This window comes from Cervus elaphus, chromosome 33, assembly GCF_910594005.1.
Source record: "Cervus elaphus chromosome 33, mCerEla1.1, whole genome shotgun sequence".
NCBI lineage: Eukaryota > Metazoa > Chordata > Mammalia > Artiodactyla > Cervidae > Cervus > Cervus elaphus.
Genome location: NC_057847.1, coordinates 25,140,409 through 25,161,773, shown reverse-complemented (window position 1 = coordinate 25,161,773; position 21,365 = coordinate 25,140,409). Strand labels below are relative to the sequence as shown.

General features: G+C 33.5%; 1 protein-coding gene across 3 annotated transcripts in view; it reads right to left on the bottom strand.

Moving 5' to 3' along the window:
* The window catches only part of ATF2 (activating transcription factor 2), a 77,647-nt gene that overhangs the window by 14,109 nt on the left and 42,173 nt on the right, over positions 1 to 21,365 (bottom strand). For 2 of the 3 annotated variants that reach the window (XM_043894246.1, XM_043894244.1), the window contains exons 7-11: positions 18,990 to 19,168; positions 17,378 to 17,492; positions 13,860 to 13,946; positions 6,273 to 6,422; positions 3,425 to 3,631 (exon numbers count right to left, since the gene is read on the bottom strand). In XM_043894246.1, the coding sequence (XP_043750181.1) occupies positions 3,425 to 3,631; positions 6,273 to 6,422; positions 13,860 to 13,946; positions 17,378 to 17,492; positions 18,990 to 19,168 (738 nt within the window). The remainder of the gene's footprint in view (positions 1 to 3,424; positions 3,632 to 6,272; positions 6,423 to 13,859; positions 13,947 to 17,377; positions 17,493 to 18,989; positions 19,169 to 21,365) is intronic. The other variant, XM_043894245.1, reaches the window with a different exon arrangement.

Here is a 21,365-nt window from a genome sequence, read left to right as displayed (position 1 = left end):
AGGTGAAATTTCCATAATATAGAATTAACCATTTTAAACTGAAAAATTCAGTAGCATTTAGTACACATCTGCAATGTTGTGCTACCACCACCCTCTATCTGACCATTCAAGAGTAAAACCTCTTATCCATTAACCAGTTTCTTCCTATTTCCCTCTTTCTCCCCCCAGTCTCTGGAAACTACCAGTTTGCATTTTGTCTCTATGGATTAATTTGTTCTATATATTTCATATAAATGGAGTCATATAGTATGTGACTTTGTGGCTTCTTTCACTTAAGCATAATGTTTTGAGATTTATTCACATTGTAGCATGTAATTTCACTCCTTTTTGTGGCTGAAAAATATTTCGTTGGATGTATATGCCACAATTTATCTACTGATGGACATCTGGGCTGTTTCCAAGCAACTTAGTTTTTGCCCATAATATTACAGACATTTTCCAGGTTAATATATTCAGAAGGACTTTATTCTCTTTCTTTTTTGCAAAAGTATTTTTTTTAAATACCCGATAACACATCATCTCACCTATCTTCATGTTTTGGTATACATCTTTAAAACTAAGAACACTTTCTTTCTAACCATGATGGTACCCATCCCTCAATGATTAAAAATACTTATTTTTATGCTTAGTGAAATAAATCAAAGAAAGACAAATACTGTATGATATCACCTGTATCTGGGTTCTGAAACATAAAACCAGTGAATATAGTGAATAACCAAAAACAAAACAGATACTGAGAAAAAACAGTGCTTACCAGTGGGCAAGATAGAGATAGGGGATTAAGAGATTAAAAACTGCTATATATAGGGACTTCCCTGGTGGTCCAGTGGCTGTGTCTCTGCACTCCCAATGTAGAGCACCCAGGGTTTGATTCCTGGTCAGAGAACTAAATCCCACATGCTTCAGCTATGAGTTCACATGCCACAACTAAGATCCAGCACAGACAAGTATATAAACAAACATTTAAAAAACCTGCTATGTATAAAATAAACAAGCTGCCAGGACATACTGTACAGCACAAGGAATAAAGTAAGTGTAAGTGGAGTATAACCTTTAACAATTGTGAATCATGATATGTACATGGAAACATGTAATTATATACTATATATCAACTATACCTCAATTTAAGAAAAACAACTGGTTCTGTTTTAATTTGAGGTATTAACTAGTTATGTTCAACAACAGAGTTTAACTTAGTGATTTCTTGATTGTGACTTCTATTTAGAAGTTTCATGCTTGCTTCAAAACTGAAGTGTTAGCTAACTTTTACTTAGGTGATAAATCTTGCCTTTATTCCTCCAATCAAGAAATTTCTACTCAAATTAGGAAATATAAAAAGGAACACATTTTACAATAATGATATTTTATATAGTATGGATGGTGGAAAAAACATGAAATTAATGAAGCAAATATTACATTTATTGTGAATACTGAATTCTCCAAAGTTTTCTGAAATAATAAAGCACTGTTGGTGTTCATAGTGGTGACCAGGGCTGCAGTATAATTAAGGAAATAGCAATATGATTAACATGAGTTTGAGCAAACTCTGGGAGATAGTGACAAACAGGGAAGCCTGGCATGCTGCAGTCCATGGGGTCACAAAGAGTTGGACATGACTTAGCTACTGAACAACAATCTCATTAAAAGTTGTTAATATTGTTATAACTCGGGTCAAAATAGGAAACTGGCCAAACCCGAAGTCCAGTACCTTGAGAATAATACCATATATTTATATACCACTTAGTTTGGCATAACAAGCCAAATTAAAAAAGAAAATATTGATAAATTTATCCTATTAAAATTAATTTATTTTAAAATGCCTGCAAAAATTCTAATTTGATGTATGTAACAATCCAGAGCAGAAGAACCAGCAAGTATTATTATCTCTATTCCATGGGTAAGACAACTGAGGCTAACAAAGAATGTTATTTTTAATACCATGTAACTGTTAAGAAGCCAAGTCAGTCAGAAGAATGATTTTGTTAGTTTAAGAATAGATCCACCTAAATCACTTTGTTAATGTATTAATATGAATACTCCAACATTTAAATGAGAGTTAATATTCAGAGAAATCTGATAAATAACCATTTTTACAGTACATAAATAAATTTGTATCTATAATGTTTCACTTGAAAGAAAAAAATTCAAAAGTTTTTTTTGAAAAATTATGAAAATAGTTCCAGAAGAATAATTTATCAGGTAATATATTATTTAACATATCCTAGTATATAAGTACATATTTGAAGTCTCTGTGATATGGTAAAATTAAAATCATATTTAATTTTATTTGAAATGGTTAAAAGTAAGTTTTGCAAGATAATTTATTTGTTCTAAAGCTAACGTCAATATTCAAAGCCCAACACAGAGTTTTAAAAGATGTCTGTCTCACATATGAAGAAGTGTTAAGTTATTAAAATTTACATTAGGCGAAATGCTATGCCTGGAGCTAAACAAGCTAGAAAGCTTTTTCCTAAGCAATTTAAACAAGACACTGATACTGGTGACATCTTTAAAGATGTAAGATGAGAGCAAGTCTCATCATTAATCATGATTAATTTTTAAGTAGGAATGGACAGCTCAGAGGATTGACCAATAATAACAACTACAATTCATTAAATTCATAATGAATTTAAATTCATCAATTTAATTCATAAATTCATCAGTGTTTTTCATTGACGCTCATCAACTGGTAGTTTAGATTTTACTTAAGAATATTCACAACATTAAAAACAACAACAAAAAAGGAAGTAAAAACAGAAGGAAGGAAATAGACTTAGTGCTGCCCAATACCATCATTGAAAATCTTACCAAAGACTGAATAGGAAGGAGCTTTAAAACCTTTATACCACATAGGCTTCCTAAGAAATAAATCTGAGGCACACTGGCAGGGCAGTATGAAATGATTTCTACTGCCACTGGCCATATTGTACCTGTTCTGTGGATAATTAGTCCTTCAGTTCCAAAGCTGTCAATCTGGCACCTTTCACGAGCACTATATTCACTTTAAATAAAACAAACAAAACAAAACAAAATTTATAATTCAAAGAACAAAAGAACTTAAAAACAAAAACTGCAAACTGAACCAACTCTATAGTTGTGACATGAACCAAAAAATAAGAAAAGTGAAGTACCAGTAATATTTTACAGTTGAAGATTCTGTTGAAGTCTATATCATAACTTTATAAAGTTTAAACCAGATAGTTTAGGTACTTTTGTACAACGCAAGTAAACACATTTAAAAATTTCTTCACTGTATCAGTATTGAAAGTTATATTACTTCATCTTGGTATTCAAATAGGTTTATTAAACTACACTTTACTACAGATTCCATACACACCCAATATTGTATCCTAAAATGTCTGAATAGGAAAAAATAAAGAAAATGTGTGTTCATAATAAAACAATTTACATATATGCACCATACCTGCAGTTGACCATTTAATGAACTCAAGTCTTCTGCTTTCTTCTCTAAAGACTGAACCCAGACTTTTCTTTTTTGCCGGCATCTTGAAGCTGCTGCTCTATTTCTTTCCAGAAACTTCCTCCTTTTTTCATCGGGATCTTCATTAGCTGCTCTTCTTCGACGACCAGTTGTATTTTGGGTCTGTGGAGTTGTGTGAGCTGGAGAAGCCTATAATAGACACAAATGAAAGCTTTTGGTATTTGTACCTACTGATTAAAATTTAACATAATAGGCAGTAAAGGACTGCCAAGGTGAAAGTGAAAGTCACTCAGTTGTGCCAACTCTTTGTGACCCCATGAACTATACATTCCATGGAATTCTACAGGCCAAAATACTGGAATGGGTAGCCTTTCCCTTCTCCAGCGGATCTTCCCGACCAAGCAACTGAACCAGGCTCTCCTGCAATGCGGCTGGATTCTTTATCAACTGAGTTATTAGGGAAGTCCCTTGCAAAGGTGACAGGTACTAATTTTATTTTCTAAGTCTCATTGTATACATCAATATTCTGAAGCAATGTGCAAATCACTCTGTTGTTTAACAAATTCCTTGAAATAAATAAGCATTGCTAAACCAAGATTCTCACTAACCGTCACAGTGAATGTATTTTTTGTTGTTCAGTTGCTAAGTTGTGTCTGACTCTTCGCGACCCCATGGACTGCAGCACACCAGGCCTCTCTGTCTTTCACTATCTCCTGGAGTTTGCTCAAACTCATGTCCATTGAGGCAGTGATGACATCCAACCATCTCACCTTCTATCACCCCCTTCTCCTTCTGCCTTCAATCTTTCACAGTATCAAGGTCTTTTCCAATGAGGTGGCTATTTGCATCAGGTGGCCAAAATATTGGAGCTACAGCATCAATATTCATACAATGAATATTCAGAGTTGATTTCCTTTAGGATTGTATTCTATTCTTTAATGTTTGTATAAATAATATTTTCATGTTTATAGAGAATACAAATAAATTAAAAAATGCAATACAAATGATGATGTAGAGATCTTTTATTTTTCCAAGTGCACTTTTAAGCAAACATTATGTTATAATTGAATCCTTTGATAATTATTAAGGTATTAATAAAAAATAACTTATTTAAATCCACTATGGGAAACCATGGTTTCTATGCTATTTTTGAAATAAAGAATAGCATTAAACTGTAAATGTTTTTTAAAAATTGGTTTCTCTAAACTTAAGGAGTTGAAAGTACACAACACATTTTAGTGTATTCAGCTTTTCTTCAGTTTCTGAAATTTGGGGTCAGTCTTTTTCTAAGGGTCAGGTTTATATAATTAATTAATGCTCATTTTCCTGGTAGGTAGAATCCCAGAGTCTAGATTTTCCTTTTAATTGGTCTGCCTGCCCTGCAAAATCAGCCAGACAGAAATCTTCAGTCATTAGTGATATTGTCCAGTGTTTAGGATTATAGAATATATTCATGTCTCTCACAAATCCCAAAATTGTGCCACAGAACACCTGAATACAGGAGATAGGATATAAACCCTTAGAAACAGCGCAAAAGAAAGCATTGTGTGGCCATAGACATAGGATCCAAAGTAGCAGCCTGAAAACAAATCTCTTGCCTCTACTTTAATGATATTTTAAAATGATGTATACAAAAATTTCTACATTTTCTTAATCTATACCATAGGCAGAAATCTTTAAGTTCTGCAGGTAATTAACCTGAATTATATATAACTCTACCTCTAACAAGGATTTGAGGCTACTTAGAAGCATATATTCTTCCTTCTCTCCCTTTTTCTATTGATTCATTCACTCTACTTCACTGAAAAACATATAAGAACTATTCTAGTGATATAGCAGTGATAGAGCAGGAAAAGTCCCGCTCTCCTGGAGCTTCATTCCAATACAATACAGTATGAAAATATAAATAAAAATGAGATCCAGGTAAACTATAGTTAAGTTTCATTCATTTATTTTCTTTTAAATAAACTTTTAAGTATGTAAAAGCCATACTGAACTTGCCAGCCATAGATAAACAGTCATGAGCTCCATTAGGCTCATGAGCCAGTTGGCTAACCCTGAATTAAGACATAAGAACACACTCACTTTTCCTCTCTTTTGGCCCCTAAGTAAAGTTGCTTGGTGGATGACAACCACAACTATTTCACTTTATCTTAAGTTTCACAAAGGTAAAATACAGTTATCTAAACACCTATGCTTAGGAGGTAGTGTTAAACTTGCTGTTCACGTGTGTTTCTTTAATTGGAAAGTTTTACTTTTAAATGCTAATATTCTTTAAGTAGAGAAGAAAAAGGTCTAAATAGAGCTCTGAAACATTTAACAGAAATACAGTCACCCTTTACTGCAGACACATAGAAACAGCAATCATCTAATGGCCGGACACAAATTAGAGTGAAACGGGCCTCTAGTATAAACAGCTGCCATTAAACCTATCTGTTACTTTGGTGACATTTCACAAGTGTTAATTCAAGAACTATCTTACATCAGTAATATGGTTCATATATACATTACTTGTTGAATACAACCAATAGTAAAAAAGTTTTCTTTAAATACTGTTGATGGATACTGTGCCATCTTAAACCAACACACAGATACTCTGAGAAACATTTACAGAGTGTCCTCAGCAGTAACAACTGCTTATTTATTTTTTGTATGTTCAACTTTTATGTTGAACTACCTTTTCTTAAGGCTTTTTAAATACACTTTTGGAATAAAAATTTGACCAGAAAAATCTTTTCAAAGTATATAGTCATTGAAGTCACACTGTGTTTTGTTTTTGTTTTTTTTTAAAGGAAAACTGAGTGATGAATGATAAAAACAACACACATACCGGAGTTTCTGTGGTGGATGTGGCTGGCTGTTGTAATGACTGTGGTCGAGATTCCTCTGATTGAGTCCTAACCAAACCACTACCGTGACCTTTGACAGTATCGCCATTGGTAACTGGAGGATGTTGCTGGGTCAAAGCAGCTTTTAATCTCTGAAATGCAAATACCAATTTAAAAAAAATGCTCCCTGCTTTCTACCCAAATCTAACTCCTAACACACTTTTGGTTAACCAAATGAGACATTTGTTAATGAATACATAAACTTTAAACTTAGTTCTGATTTATTATATTCCACTGCATTCCTAAATATCAGTAAGACAGATAAAAGGACCTTTGGGAAGCATTCCTGAGTCATTTTGGGCAACTTTTCCTCTCTTCTTTCTTTGGAAATAGCGTAAAGAGGTAGATAATAGAGATCAGCTTTAGACAAAGTCCCCTACATGATTCTAATGCAATTGTTTTCATTTGGTGCTCAGCTTTCTTTATGGTCCAACTCTCACATCCACACATGACTACCTCCCACCACAGTCCCTGAAAATCCTGTCTGTTTTTTGATTCTCAAAGTTTTGCCTTTTCCAGAATGTCATATAAATGGAATCATACAGTGTATATAATAAGCCTTTTGAATCTGGCTTCTTTCCTTTAGCATAATGCACCTGAGATCCATCTCTGTTGCTGTGTCATCAGTAATTTTTAAATCAGTTTCTAATAAACAGTATGTTGATTTTACAAATTAGGACGCTAGAGATCATTTGCCCAAGGTCATACAGCCATCAAGCTAGTTAAGATCCTAGATTTAAATCTGGATCTCCTTATTTTCAAAGTGCAGTTTTTCCATGGCATGATGTTATATATATTATCCTACCTCCCCCACCAAAAAAAAGAAGCAAAAAAAAAGAAAATGGAAAAATCAAGAAAGATAATCTCAGGCTGGATGGCTTGATGATTCAAAAGACAACTACAAAGGAATCCCCGGGTGGTCCAGTGGTTAGGACTTCGCCCCGTCATAGGCCCAAGCTTAATCCATAGTCAGGGACCTAAAATCCTGCAAGTCAAGTGGTGCAAAAGACAACCACAAGGGATTCGGAATGCCAAGTCTGATACTGTAACCGCTAAAGCCATATCAACCCAAATTAGGTGTGTTTTTCCCATCTCTTCTGACTGAGTACTTTCGTTCATAAAGTCCTACTTTCTTCACTGGTTAGCACACCTAGGATATATATATGTTTTTACACATACGTAAAGTCCTAGTTTCTTCACTGGTTAGCATACATAAGATATACTGTATATATATTAGCATACAAAATGTGTACAGCTGAGAAGATACTTTACTGTTCAGAAATTAACTCTGTCTCCAACTATCTGAACAAACGATCTGTAAAACTGGGGAAAATGACAACTTCCTTGTAGGGCTGAGGTAAAGATTAAATATGTAAAACTTACCTGAGTTACGTAAGGATTTATTAATTTTTTATCAGCTTCCTTACCTTTTTCAAAAATATCTATTGAGCCCTCTATTTTCACAGTTCAGGTGTTAGGGTATGGACACCAAAGAATCATGAGAGTTCCTTTACTTTTGTATTTTCAAAATATACTTAGGAAAAAAAGTACTCAGGGATCATTTTAAGGACAGGTTTAGCTCAGTCTGAAGCTAAATATTTAAAATTTAAAATTTTAAATATTTAATATTATATTTAAATTTAAAATTTTTAATATTTAATATTATATTTAAATTTTTAAAAAATATTTTATTTATTTATTTTTTTGACCGTGCCATGTCTTAGTCGCAGCATGGAAACTCTTAGTTGTGGCATGTGGGATCTGACCAGGGATCAAACTTGGGGATCCGCTCCCCTACAGCGGGAGCGCAGAGTCTTAGCTACTGGACCACCATGAACTCCTCCAGATGTATTTTATTTTGGAAAATATATTCTCAAGACCACATGGTACACTGCATCTTTCAGAATCCAGGTTTAAGATTCCCAGTTCCATTTTTTCTTCCTTCTCTTATAAACATGCAGAAATAACCACATTAGCAGCTAAGATCCAGGAAATTGGGACACTCATAACTGATGGGATAATGTGGAAGTGGATGGATTAAAACTAATTAGGTAGGTGACAAAGCAGTACTTGCCTGTAATCAGGAAGGAATACTTAAGCTCAATGGTCAAAGAAGTGAAAGCAAAAAGAGGAATTTGAAAGTGTGGGTCATATATACAGAAGGAGGAGGATCTGGGGAGGTGGTCAGTGTGCATAATTAACATCTTTTAAAAGTCAATCTGTAATAGCGTTAGGTTAGGGCTTTCATTTCTGGATATAAAATGTATAAAAATATAAGTACTGGTTGAAAAAAAAAATATAAGTACTGGTTGAGATGTGAAGCTTGGTAAATTATGTGTTGGTAAAACATTTTTAAGTCCTTAGGCAGAAAACATAGAATTGAAGAGCATTTAAAGTTTTATAGTAAAGAGCTTAGCTCTTAGAATTAATGAAATACAGTAACTGCACATAGGGGAGTCTGAAGTACATAAACATCACTCTCTTGAATAATCTTTAGTAGGGCAAGTTACTACCTTATAGAGCACTTAAAAGCAGCATCAGTATTCATTCATTATCCTCTCTTGACTGCCCTAGGGTATACAGTACTCATCCATGTTTGCTCCATGCTGTTACATTGATTACAATGGGTCTAACTTGGAAGTGTGCCACTGGATACAAAATGCAAGAAAAAGATTTTCAAGGGTTAATTAACACTGCTTTGAACTACAGATTTTTTTTTTAAAATATAAACTATAATTTTTTTTTAAACAAACATGTTTAAAAACAAATGTATGCTAAAAAAAATTACAGTGGGTTAGAAGAAATTTATCTAAATGGTGATTCATATACATTTTACAACTAATGTAAGGATACCCACAATCCACCCACATATATGTTGAGACATTTTAAAGAAGAGTAATTTGGTTCCCCCAAATTAATGAAAACGTCTATAAATATGATAGATATTTATTTTACAACAGAATTTTGGAGCTAATCAATTAGTTCAATTACCATCTTACAGATAAAGAAAGAAATTAAGGCCCAAAGAGTGAAGTTACTTCCCAGGATCACAGAGCAAGTTAGAAGCAGATCTAGGACCAGAAATTCTGTCTCTTGACTCCTAGTTCACTGAACAAACATATTTTAAACAAAAGCTTTTCCAAACTAGAGCTTTTGTCTTACATTAAGTATTCTAAGTATATTTTAGTAACTATTAAGAGTATCAGGCACTGGTCAGTCCATTACTGGATCAAAATTTCTATCAATAGAGAAATCTAATATAAGTAAATGAAGATTAAGTACTCAGAGAAATTATGTAAGATTTAACAGGTTTATATTCTCTAACATGTACAATAAAAGCTAGGCATCATTTTAATTTTAAACTAAAGGAAAGAAAACGAAAATCTTTATTACTATGTTTCTAAGCAGACTAGTGCTTTAATGTTAGAGTTAAATTTTAGTGTTGTAAAATTCAGCCACTAGGTTGAAAACTTTTTGTCTTAAAGACTGTGTCAATTAAAGAGTGAATATAGGGGGAAAAAAAAGACTGAATATAGTCTTGTTGTGCTGACCAATCTGAGATCCATCTTAAGAGGTAATCTGCTAAAAATAATTTGTTATTCAAATTCTATGTTATATGTTGTACCTATGAAAGCAAATTTTTATCACATCTGTCAGAACCTGGTAGGAATAAACTACTCGATCATAGTTCAGAGAAAAAACATAATGTTCTCTAGAAACAATTTATGAAAAAGTCAGATCCATATTTCATAAGTACCACAAAAGCTCATCAGAGTAATAACCCTCCTTCTCCTGGGTGTTATCCTACCATCTGCTGCTCTGTTACTTATCTTTATTTTGCAACTAATTAACAGCATAATCTTCTAAATTCAGCAAGTTAATTATCATTATTGTGGTCTTTGCAGCATCATCAGTCCTTGTAAAATCTTGCTCCCCACCCCCAGAGAACATATGAAAATGAACTAGGTTGGGAGAGAGTCTGTTTCTTTGGAGTGGGCTCATTTGGTGTTTGCTGATTAGCTTGGCATGCAGAGGGAGGTCAGAAGAATTCTGCTGAACATGAGGCTCCATGCAGGGCCCAACTAAGTTAATGTAGGTTTCTGAACATTTGCCAAGATGCCCTCTGTCAGCTCTCAGTAGAAACCCCCTGCAGAAAACCTACCAGCTACCCACTGCGTGCAAAGATACCTCTCAGTTTGTCACACAAGCCTTAAAGGAATGATTCTGGAAAATACAACTTAAATACTTAACTAAATCTTCTTAAAGGAAACTCCTGGATGGTTAACATTTTCTTATTCAGATGAGTTACTTTTTGATTACAAATATTACATAGGAAATTTGTTTTTTTAGAAGAGTAAACACAGGTAGCAAATATCTATGGTTTAATGTGCTTAATGACAAACAAAACCCCTAAACTATATTTAATTTGGTGAGAGCCAGTGATATTTTGTAGATAACAGGAGATCCCAAGAGTTTTCCTAGAGTATTAAAAAATACTAGGTAATCTTTTTATTTGTGGAACTCCCCTACATACATTTTTACTTAAAATACGTTTTTACTTTTCCAAAGACTTAAAAGTTCTTAAAAAACAAAACAAGCACAACTTGTCCTGAAAGAATTTCTTCAGCAAAAAAAGAAGGATCTTCTTTAAATATTTGTAACAAACACAATGCATATAAAGCTTCCAGTAAGCACTGGGCACATGAAAATCAGGCCACTGCAAAAGCATCCATGGCTACCTTAGGATACAGATAAGTTTCTCTTCAGCTATAGTGTACTACTCATTGTTCTGTGTTCCAATGCTGCCATTTCTCAAACATTTTTTAACCAAATTTTAGCAGTTACTATTGCTGTATTATTTAACATTAACAGACTGTGACCAGAAAGGTCAAATAAATCCTTAGCAGAGATGCAGAATCAAACAGGGAGGATGTTTAAATATTTTCAAAGAGTTGAAAACAACAAAGCAAAATCCAATTGAAGCAGTGAAAGAAGAAATTATAATGTTTGCTGGGGGGCTTCAGACTGGTAAAAAGTCAGAAAAATTATTTAACATGTAGCATGAACCTAGGGGATGTGAGCTGGGGACCATTCATTTGGAGAGAACGGAATTAAGAGTTCTACCACTGACAGAGAAAAGAATCCAATCCCATGACGTTTATCTGATCACTAAGGAACCTCTGCACTAGGGTATGAACCGAGCCTCAGCTTTTCTCACTATAATCATACAATTATTTATCTAGTAAATCTTTTTAGCCCCCGATGCTTAATAAGAAAATCAATGACACTGACATTTTAATTCAAGTTTAGAAACAATCAAACCAAACCATTCAAAGTTCTGCCAATAGGAGAATGGATAAAGAAATTGTGGTATACTTACAGCACAGAAAACTACTCAGCAATAAAAAGAAACTACAATACACGCAACAACATGGATAAGTTTCACAGACGTATGCTTAGCTGAACGCAAGAGTATACATTGATTTTATTTACATTGCTGGTGATAAATATTAACAGCTGGGGGAGATGGACTGAGGGAAGGGACATAAAGAAATGTGGATAGATGTTAATGTTCTATACCATAATAGAGGTGAGTTACATGAATGCACTTAAACTGTACAGTTTAAATTGGTCCATTTCAATCTATGTAAATTTTACATTTAAGAAAGGCTTATTAAAAAATAATTCAGTGAGGGTAGAGAATGGTCTGAGGAAGAATGACAGTTATATTGCTAACAATTGAAGCTGGGTGATGAGTACATGGGGATTCATTACAGAATCTTATTTACTTTGTATATAATACTTGAAATCTTCCACAACAAAAAGCTTATAAAAAAAGGGGGGGGGGCTAATTTCTGAATCTTTTTATTTAATTAAAAAACAGGACAATCTTATTTACTATCCCAATTGAAACAGGTAATCACCTAAATATGGCTATTTTATGTGTTAGCAATATTCTACTATGAAATTTAATTGGACTGTTAAATTTAAGTGAGGCAATTTGTGACTCCCCATGCAATTTGGGGAGCCTTCAACCTATAACTGTTTCATATATAAATATGTGAAATACAGCTTTGGTACTCTTCAGTGTACAAGCATACAAAGTATTTTTCTTCTGACTAATTAAGTTTCTCAAATTCATTCAGTTATTCAGGGAAGCTTACTAGTTTCTATCTTATAGCCAAAAGGATTTCTTTAAATCTGATCAGTTCTTTACAAATTGTGGCAGGAAAAGCCCACTGAATACGTAAAGGTATTCTGAGAGGCAGATTACAACAGGATCTCTTTAACTTCTATTTCTATTCTACATAGTTCTCACTAATTCAGTTTCTCATTATAATAGTTACATTAAGTAGGAAGTGTAAAACACATTCCTAGTGAAGATCTGCTATCAAATGAAAAAGATCCATCTTAGTTAGTTCCATGGCTTTGACCTAAACATGGTGTTACATGAAAAATTCTCCCCTTGGATTTTCAAGTTCTTTCACTATCATCAATAATCAGCTAATTTTAATACTCTTCAACCAACTATTATTCATTCATATGGTATATAAGTTTTACTGTTTAAAAAAAGTTATCACATGCCAAATTCAGACTGATTATTTGCATTAATGGAGAAAAGCAGTAAAAAATTTAAAGCCTTGCAACAATACATGATGGTTTTTATGTGTACAAATTTTTATAATGTCAGTATAGTGCCCAGTATAGAACTGAAACAAATAATAGGTGTCTACCAACTATTGATTGATTTTAGTTAAAAATTAGCTCTAAAGTGTGTTAAATTGTAGAAGGGAGAATTATTTTGATTTAAAAGAAAATTAACCCACTGAACCCCCACCCCATAGCAGCAGCTTCAGGTTGCCTACTAAGAAGATTAGCAAGTAAAAAAGATTTGAGGCTAAGAAAGACCCCAGAAATCAAAGTTTAATCCCTTTATTTTACAGATGAGGAAAATGAATCTCAGAAAAATTAAAGTGGCTTGTTTGGGGTTAGTGAACAGAAGAATTATGAGTAAAATGAAAATATGTCTTCTGATTCCTACTCTGTAGTTCACCCCTTAACATCGATTTCTTAGTGCCTGAAACACAAGTCAAAAATATGGTTTTCCTTTATATATAATGTTCACTAACCTGTATACTATTTCAGAATTTTTTCTTAATACTGTTCTACTCATTTGCATGAATGTTTAAAATCATTCATTATGTCAACACTGCCTTCAGATTATTACTTCTAGTTTCAGCTGCAATATCCCTAGCCTCCAGCAGGAGGAGTTTGCCTAAAAGGCCACATCAAACATCAGACAAACCAATGATAAAAACTAGAACTTTACTCCCAATCGATTCATTTGCTTTCAAGTACCAGTGCCCTGTCACTATGCTAATTAAAACTTTCTGGTTCCCCTATAATGTAATACAGCCCACAGATTTATAATATTTTATCTAAATTGTGCATCTGAAGTGGGCTTTAATTGAAAAAGCTAATTCAAAACAGGGTCAAGATATGTACAGAACAAATAAAATCTTGCTTACCATTTTTGCTTCTGACTGTACTGGTTGAGGAGAGGAAGGACCTGGAATTCCTGGAACACTAGGCACCATGGTGACTGGTCGAACAAGCTATCAGAAGATATTGAAAAATAATTACTAGAGAATATATTCAAAATGAGATTTGTACTTTATTTGCACAATGGCTGCTATAATAATTTACATAATAAGTATATATTAATATGCATATGACAATATATTTATACAGTCAGTTCAGTCGCTCAGTCATGTCCGACTCTTTGCAACCCCATGAATTGCAGCACGCCAAGCCTTCCTGTCAATCACCAACTCCTGGAGTTTACTCAAACTCATGTCCATCGAGTTGGTGATGCCATCCAACCATCTCATCCTCTGTTGTCCCCTTCTCCTCCTGCCCCCAATCCTTCGAGCATCAGGGTCTTTTCCAATGAGTCAACTCTTTGCATGAGGTGGCCAAAGTACTGGAGTTTCAGCTTCAGCATTAGTCCTTCCAATGACCACCCAAGACTGATCTCCTTTAGGATGGACTGGTTGGATCTCCTTGCAGTCCAAGGGACTCTCAAGAGTCTTCTCCAACACCACAGTTCAAAAGCATCAGTTCTTCAGTGCTCGGCTTTCTTCACAGTCCAACTCTCATATCCATATATGACCACTGGAAAAACCATAGCCTTGACTAGATGGACCTTTGTTATTATACATTAACAAAGTATATATTGTGTTGGCCTGTTTTTAAAGTAATAATAAGACACATTTTTCATTTTCATCAGGAACTGTATTGAACAACATATTCACTGTTTTGTTCCACTACCTTCTGCCATTTTTCAGGCACGTTAAAGATTCCATCTTCCCAAAACTTTTTATCTTTTTGAGCAAAGAAACTGTTCTAGGTCCCTGTCATAATTTGTTTTAAAAGTGGAATGTTTTTGTTAGCTTTCAGTAGAAAATCACATGTAGAAGTAACAGTCAAGAAGGTTTCTTTCATTTCACTTACGTGGAACTCAAATATCAAAGTGATGATTTATCAAGCTGGTACAAATGATTTTCAGTGCTTGATTTGGATATTTTGAGTATGTCAGCTATCAAACTCATGATATAAGATTGAGTGTTCTTAATTAATGCCTCAATTCGATCACTATCAACTTCAACAGGCCTACCCAACTGTGGGGCATCGTCCAGCAAGAAATCTCAGCACGAACTTCACAAACCACTTTTGACACGTTCTATCAGACACAGCACCTTCTTCATTTACTACACAAGTCTTTTTTTTTTTGCATTTCAATCGTGTTTTTACCTTTCTTGAAATAATAAAGCATAAATGTGTTGAAAATGTTGCTTTTTGTTTCATCTTCAATATTAAAACGGCTATAAATATTCACCAATTTCAATTAAAAAAAAATGCACACTGATATGACAGCTGTCACAATACAATCTAACAAAATTGTTTCAAATGAAGTTAAAGACAACTGAGTGCTACTAGAGCCATCTTATGGGGAGGGACTGAATGAACTTTTTGACCAACCCAATATATTAATATTTATATTGTTAAATATAATAATTGATAAAATTATTTGAGACTGCAGAATCAGAAAACTGTATCTGAACACTTACTGATCTTAATCCTGATTTATCCTTCAAAACTTGTCAATTTTTCTCATTCATTTTTAATCTTAAATTTTCGTAATTTACTTTTTTAATAATTCCTTATAGAAACTAATAATATTCAGTGAGCAAGATTTCTCACAGATCCGTCACACCTCCATTTTGAGTGAGAAAGAATGTTAAAACTTGTATAACTAGGCATAAAAAGTAATTTCAACAATGAACTCTGCTTTTCTAAAATATATACATATAAAATGAACTTTGCTTTTCTAAAATACATATAAAATTTATAAAATATATACATGAAAGTTCTTTAATACATTAAATAAAGCATAATGACAAAGGAGAACCTGATTACCTCTAGTAATTTCACTAATAACACTACTGAACAGACTTTCCATTGTCTTTTGCCTTCTTTTTAAAAAACGTTAGTATCAACACTGAATGATTAGTTATTGTATACTAAAGTATATCTCTTTTTCATTTCAGTTTCTCTCACTGCAGTTACATTTAACAGGATACCATATAAACCCAGATACAAGAACGTTTCCCCATCAAAAATATCTGGAGAAAAGAGGGAGTAGTCACCTTACATTTGAGTCCTTATAAAATTCTCAAATAATGCATTTTGAACTACAAAGTTCCATTTGAAGACAACACATTATCTTGACTTTGTGGAAATATCTGAAATATTATAGTCAATGCTAATTTTGGATACTTAGGTCACTTCAGTTAATAAAAATAAATATTTAATGTTAATTTTAGTTAATATTCATGAAGATATAATCTCACCAAAAGTGTCCTGAGGACATAATCTCACAAAAAGTGTAAGGAAGATTTTAAAAATAATTTTTAAAAACTATACAATAAATGATTATATTGTACTAACCAGAAATATCTATCTAAAAGGTGAAAAAGAGACTCTTTTTATTATGAGTATTAGGACTTGATGTAAGATTTCCAGGATTATAATAGTAGATTCAAAAAGTGTTACACTGAAATTATTCAGATGAGGATGAAAATAATGTGTTTTGGAAAACTTTGTGAGGTTTCTTAAAAAGTGGTTCTAAAGACAAAAACTTGAATGTTGAAGACACATTTGAAGATTCCATTATTTTATGAAATGTGAGAATAGAAAAAAAAGTATTATTTCTAACATATTATTCCAAAGAATGTGCCTTTAAATACTAAGTTATTGAATAGTGTAAGTAGATATTTAACTACTATCTATGTCTTTCAAAATTTATATAGTTAACATGCCCCTCAAAAAACTTGTTTTTGATCTTCTCATTAGGAAAAGTGTCCATTCTAGTAGACCATTTAGATTTTCACATGCTTGGGACAGCAAAGGAATTCCATAAACCCAACATGACTATAAAAGTTCAGAATACTTTTATAAATAATTTCTCTAATAATCAAAATAACATGGAGTTACCTGATAAATGTTCCAGTATAAATATCTTCTTACAGAACAGAAATCTATGTTAACATTTGAATTCTACAAATCTAGCAAATTGAAATGGGTTGAATAAGGAATTAGTTTTAATTTCAACCTTATTTTTTTAATTTATTTTTTAATTGAAGGATAATTGCTTTCCAGAATTTTTTGATTTCTGTCAAACATCAACATAAACCAGTCATAGGTATACATATGTCCCCTTCCTCTTGAACCTTAGGAATTAGTTAATACTAAAAATAAAAGGAAAACAATTAAGATTTCGAGGATTGAAAAATGTTATTTATCCAGTTATGTTTGGCTTGAAAGATTTACGCCATCACAGTAAATATCAATGAGTAAATATTACTCAACACTAAGTATTTTGTTGAATTCGGTTTCATAAGCTAATCAAGCAGCCCCAAGTGTATTTTCTGATTATAAAGATCAGTTTTCTATAAAGAAAATATTAAACAGTCTAAAAACTTACTGGGACTGCAGCTGGAACATGCACATTAGAACTTGTGATTGATGCAGGAATGGCAACAGGCATGGTTTGTCCATTAGGAAGATGTAACAGGAGAGGAAATGGGCCTGGTACAGGACTAAGGAAAACAACAGAAGGGCAATTAGAAAAAAGAAATCTGTATCAATGATGCTTAAAAAATATAAAAGTATTTTTACCCCTATTATAATTTAAAAATAAATTTTCCAGAGAAATCTAAAAAATTAATAAACATAACAGAAGAGAAAACAGAGGACAGACAGGTGGTTGCCAGAGGGAAGGGAATGGAGGGATGAGAGAAATTAAGAGGTACAAACTTCCAGTTGCAAAATAAATGAGTAACAGGAATGAAATTCTCAGTATGAGGAATATAATCATTAATAATGCAGTATCAGCTCTGTATGGTAACAAAGGTGGTCAGAAGATACAAACTTATAGTTAGAAGATACATAACTACTAGGGATGTAATGTGTATGTGTATGGTGTGCTCAGTCGTGTCTGACTCTTTGTAACCCCATGGACTATAGCTGCTTGCCAGGCTCCTCTGTCCACGGAATTTTCCAGGCCAGAATCCTGGAGTGGGTTGCCATTTCCTTCTCCAGAGGATCTTCCTGACCCAAGGATCGAAACACAGCATCTCTTATGTCTCCTGCACTGGCAGGTGGGTTCTTTACCACTAGTGCCACTTGGGAAGCTCTAAGTGTTCACTGTATATAAGAAAAAAAAAAAAGAACAAGAGGTCCAGCCCAAGGAAAATGCCCATGTGACAGATGCAAATTTTGATACCATTTTTCATAAAGTGAACTAAATACCCACAAAAAATTATACATGGTATATATACACCACTCAAGAAATTAAACAAAAATTTCTGAACCACTGCAAAGCACATTGTAAAATTTAATTAGCTTTAATTGCTTTGAAATGTACAATGTATGTAAGCAGTGTAGGATAAAAGGAAAAAAATGGGAAAAGCTACGAATTTAGAGAACAATCTGCAATACATTAGTGAGAAAAATTCTTATCAGAAAGCTCTTGAGAGCTCCCTGTAAAAACTGAAAGAAATGTTTTGTGTTAGTTGCTCAGTTGTGTCTGACTCTTTGCAACACCATGGAAAATAGCCTGCCAGGCTCCACTGTCCATGGGATTCCTCCAGGCAAGAATACTGGAGTGGGTAGCCATTCCCTTCTCCAGGGCATCTTCCTGACCCAGGGATCAAAGCCGGGTATCCTGCAATGCAGGCAGATTCTTTACCGTCTGATCCACCAGGGAAGCCCTGAAAGAAATGTTATCTAGTGATAAAGATAATCTTATGTGTTTTGTGTAAAATAGCATGAAAATAAGAGACCATCTTAAAATCACAATCTGTGTTAATTTGTCTTTAAAATTAAGCACTGTATATGTTTTCTAATTTGTTAGAAAACATTTATAATAAAAAAAAAATTACCCAAGTATTTTTTCCAAAAATAAAAGCATGCAAAAATGATTAACACACACACAAAACTAAGGCCACAATTAGAATAATTAAATGTCTTAGGAAAATCATGACAAGAAAAACTTGACAATTCAGAAAATTCAATGACTGGCCCAAATCACTTACACAATTGGCCTGTTGGAGGACGGTGCCTGGGTGATTACAGTACTTGAGGTTGGTGAAGGTACTGCCTGCTGAATAATGACACTTGAGTCAGAACTTGTAAGCAGCACATTGGGAACTTGTAAAGATGCTGGACGAACTATAGCTGATGTGGGCTGTGCAGTTTGTGCCAATGGTACTTCCTATTTAATAATGAGACGGAGAAACAATGAAATTTAGAAATCCAAGTCAATTCAAGTACCTTAATGAACAGAATATAACACATCTCTTAAAACCCACAAAAAAAAAAGCCCACACTTAGTAACACCCCAAAATATATTAATATTTATTTAAAGTTAATTAAGAGAAAACTGTAGAAGCAGTTGTTTCAAATGCAATGTTAATATTTTAATTTAAAAAACATCTGAGTGGTTTTTTCAGTGCAACTTGTTTTACCATCAATCTAGAAATAACTCAGGCTGGGCAACTTGGCTATATAACTCCATGAGAATTCTAGTAAAAAATAAAACTACAATTCCATTCTCATGGAAGTACAGAATTTAAAATCCAGATGGGACTTCCTTGTCCTACTCCATCATTATATTGTATAAAGAAGAAATAGGTCCAGGAGACTCTTTTATAGTTGATATAAATTCAATAGTAGAAATGTTAAAAATTTTTTTTAAGTAATACAAATGTTTGCTAATTCCAGGTAACTATCTCTACATTACCACTAATTTCTCAATATCAAAAGGTGAAGTAATATTAATACCTTGAATGTAAAACTAAACTACTGGAGTAAGATCTTTCCAAAATAAAGGAAAACATGGAACCTTATAGATGGTCTTTTCCCCAATTTACAGATTAGAAAACAGATTATCCAGAACTCCGTAACTAGTGTAAAAATTGGTCCACCATGTTCTTTGAATTTGCCTTTATACTGCCATTTATTCTCAGAATCTTATTAAGCTACACAGCAAGAAAGATAAACTAGTAATACTGGAACTTCATTTACTTGACAAGTTTGAGAAATTACAAGGACTAGTAGGAAAAGAGACAATAAACAAGTAAAACAAGAAAATTTTGGACAGCAGTGAGTTATAGACTAACAGTACAACATAGTATCAATAAATCATGAGATTAACTGAGGGAAAGTTGGGAGTTGGCTACTTCAGATAGCATAGTGAGGTAAAGTGAGCTTCTTTGCAAAATGGCATTTGAACTGGTACTGAAAAGATGAGCGCATTCTAGGGAGAAGGAAGCAATACCAAGAGCAATGTCTTTGAGGCAGGAAAAAGCTTAGAATATCTGATGAACACTATCATAGAAAAGGCATGAGGTGAGGTTGGATAAGAACACAAGTCTAAATCAATGATGGCTTATGGAAGAAGCATGAGCTACCTTAAAGGCAAAGGCAAACCACTGAAGGATTTTAAGCAGGGAAGTGACATAATATATTAAAAATATACAGCCTAGCTTCCCTGGTGGCTCAGTTGGTAAAGAATCCACCCACAATGCAGGAGATCTGGGTTCGATTCCTGGGTTTTGAAGATCCCCTGGAGAGGGGAATGGCTACCCACTCCAGTATTCTAGTGATTGACTTTCACTCACATACATATATATTCAGATATACATCTACACAAATTTAAGTATTCTGTATATGCTTGTGTTTGGACACTTTCCTGCATGTTTGTTACATTTCAATTAAAAATAATTTAAAAAGAAAAACAAAGCCACCAATTAAGAAAAATATACAGCTAATGGAAAATAGGTTGGAGATGGAAGTAGAAAGTCCTGGTAATTGTTAAATTATATTAACTGAACAATATATTAACAAATAACTATCAACAATTATTAGAAGGTAACTGTTAATAATCCAAGTAAAAGATGATTTGGACTACAGTGGTGACAGTGACGATGAAAGAGATAAATTAAGGATATATTCAGGAAGTAGGTTTGGTAACATGTGCTACTGGTTTCATTGAGAAGGAAAAGAGGGAATTAAGTATTCTTTATTTTTGGCCAGAGCAACTAGGTGGATGGAGAGAAAATTTATTGAGACAGAGAAAACTTTGGGGAAAAAAAGGGGCGGCTCTAATTTAGACATACTATGTTTAAGACGACACATAAAAGGAAATGTCAAGACGGAGCTGCATATGAATATGGAAATCTGGGAAATATCTGGGTTGATATAAATTTGAAAACCAGGTAGGTGGTTTTTAAAGTTACAGGTCTGGATGAGAGCATTTAAGAAAGAAAAAATTGAGAAAGAGAAGGGGGCTCAGAATTTACTTCTTAAAACTTGGAATAACTATGCCCTGCCCAGTGTGAGCTAGACTGAAGAATGCAGGAAGAAGAAATACCCCTAAGAGGGCTAAAACAGCAACCAGCAGGAAAAAA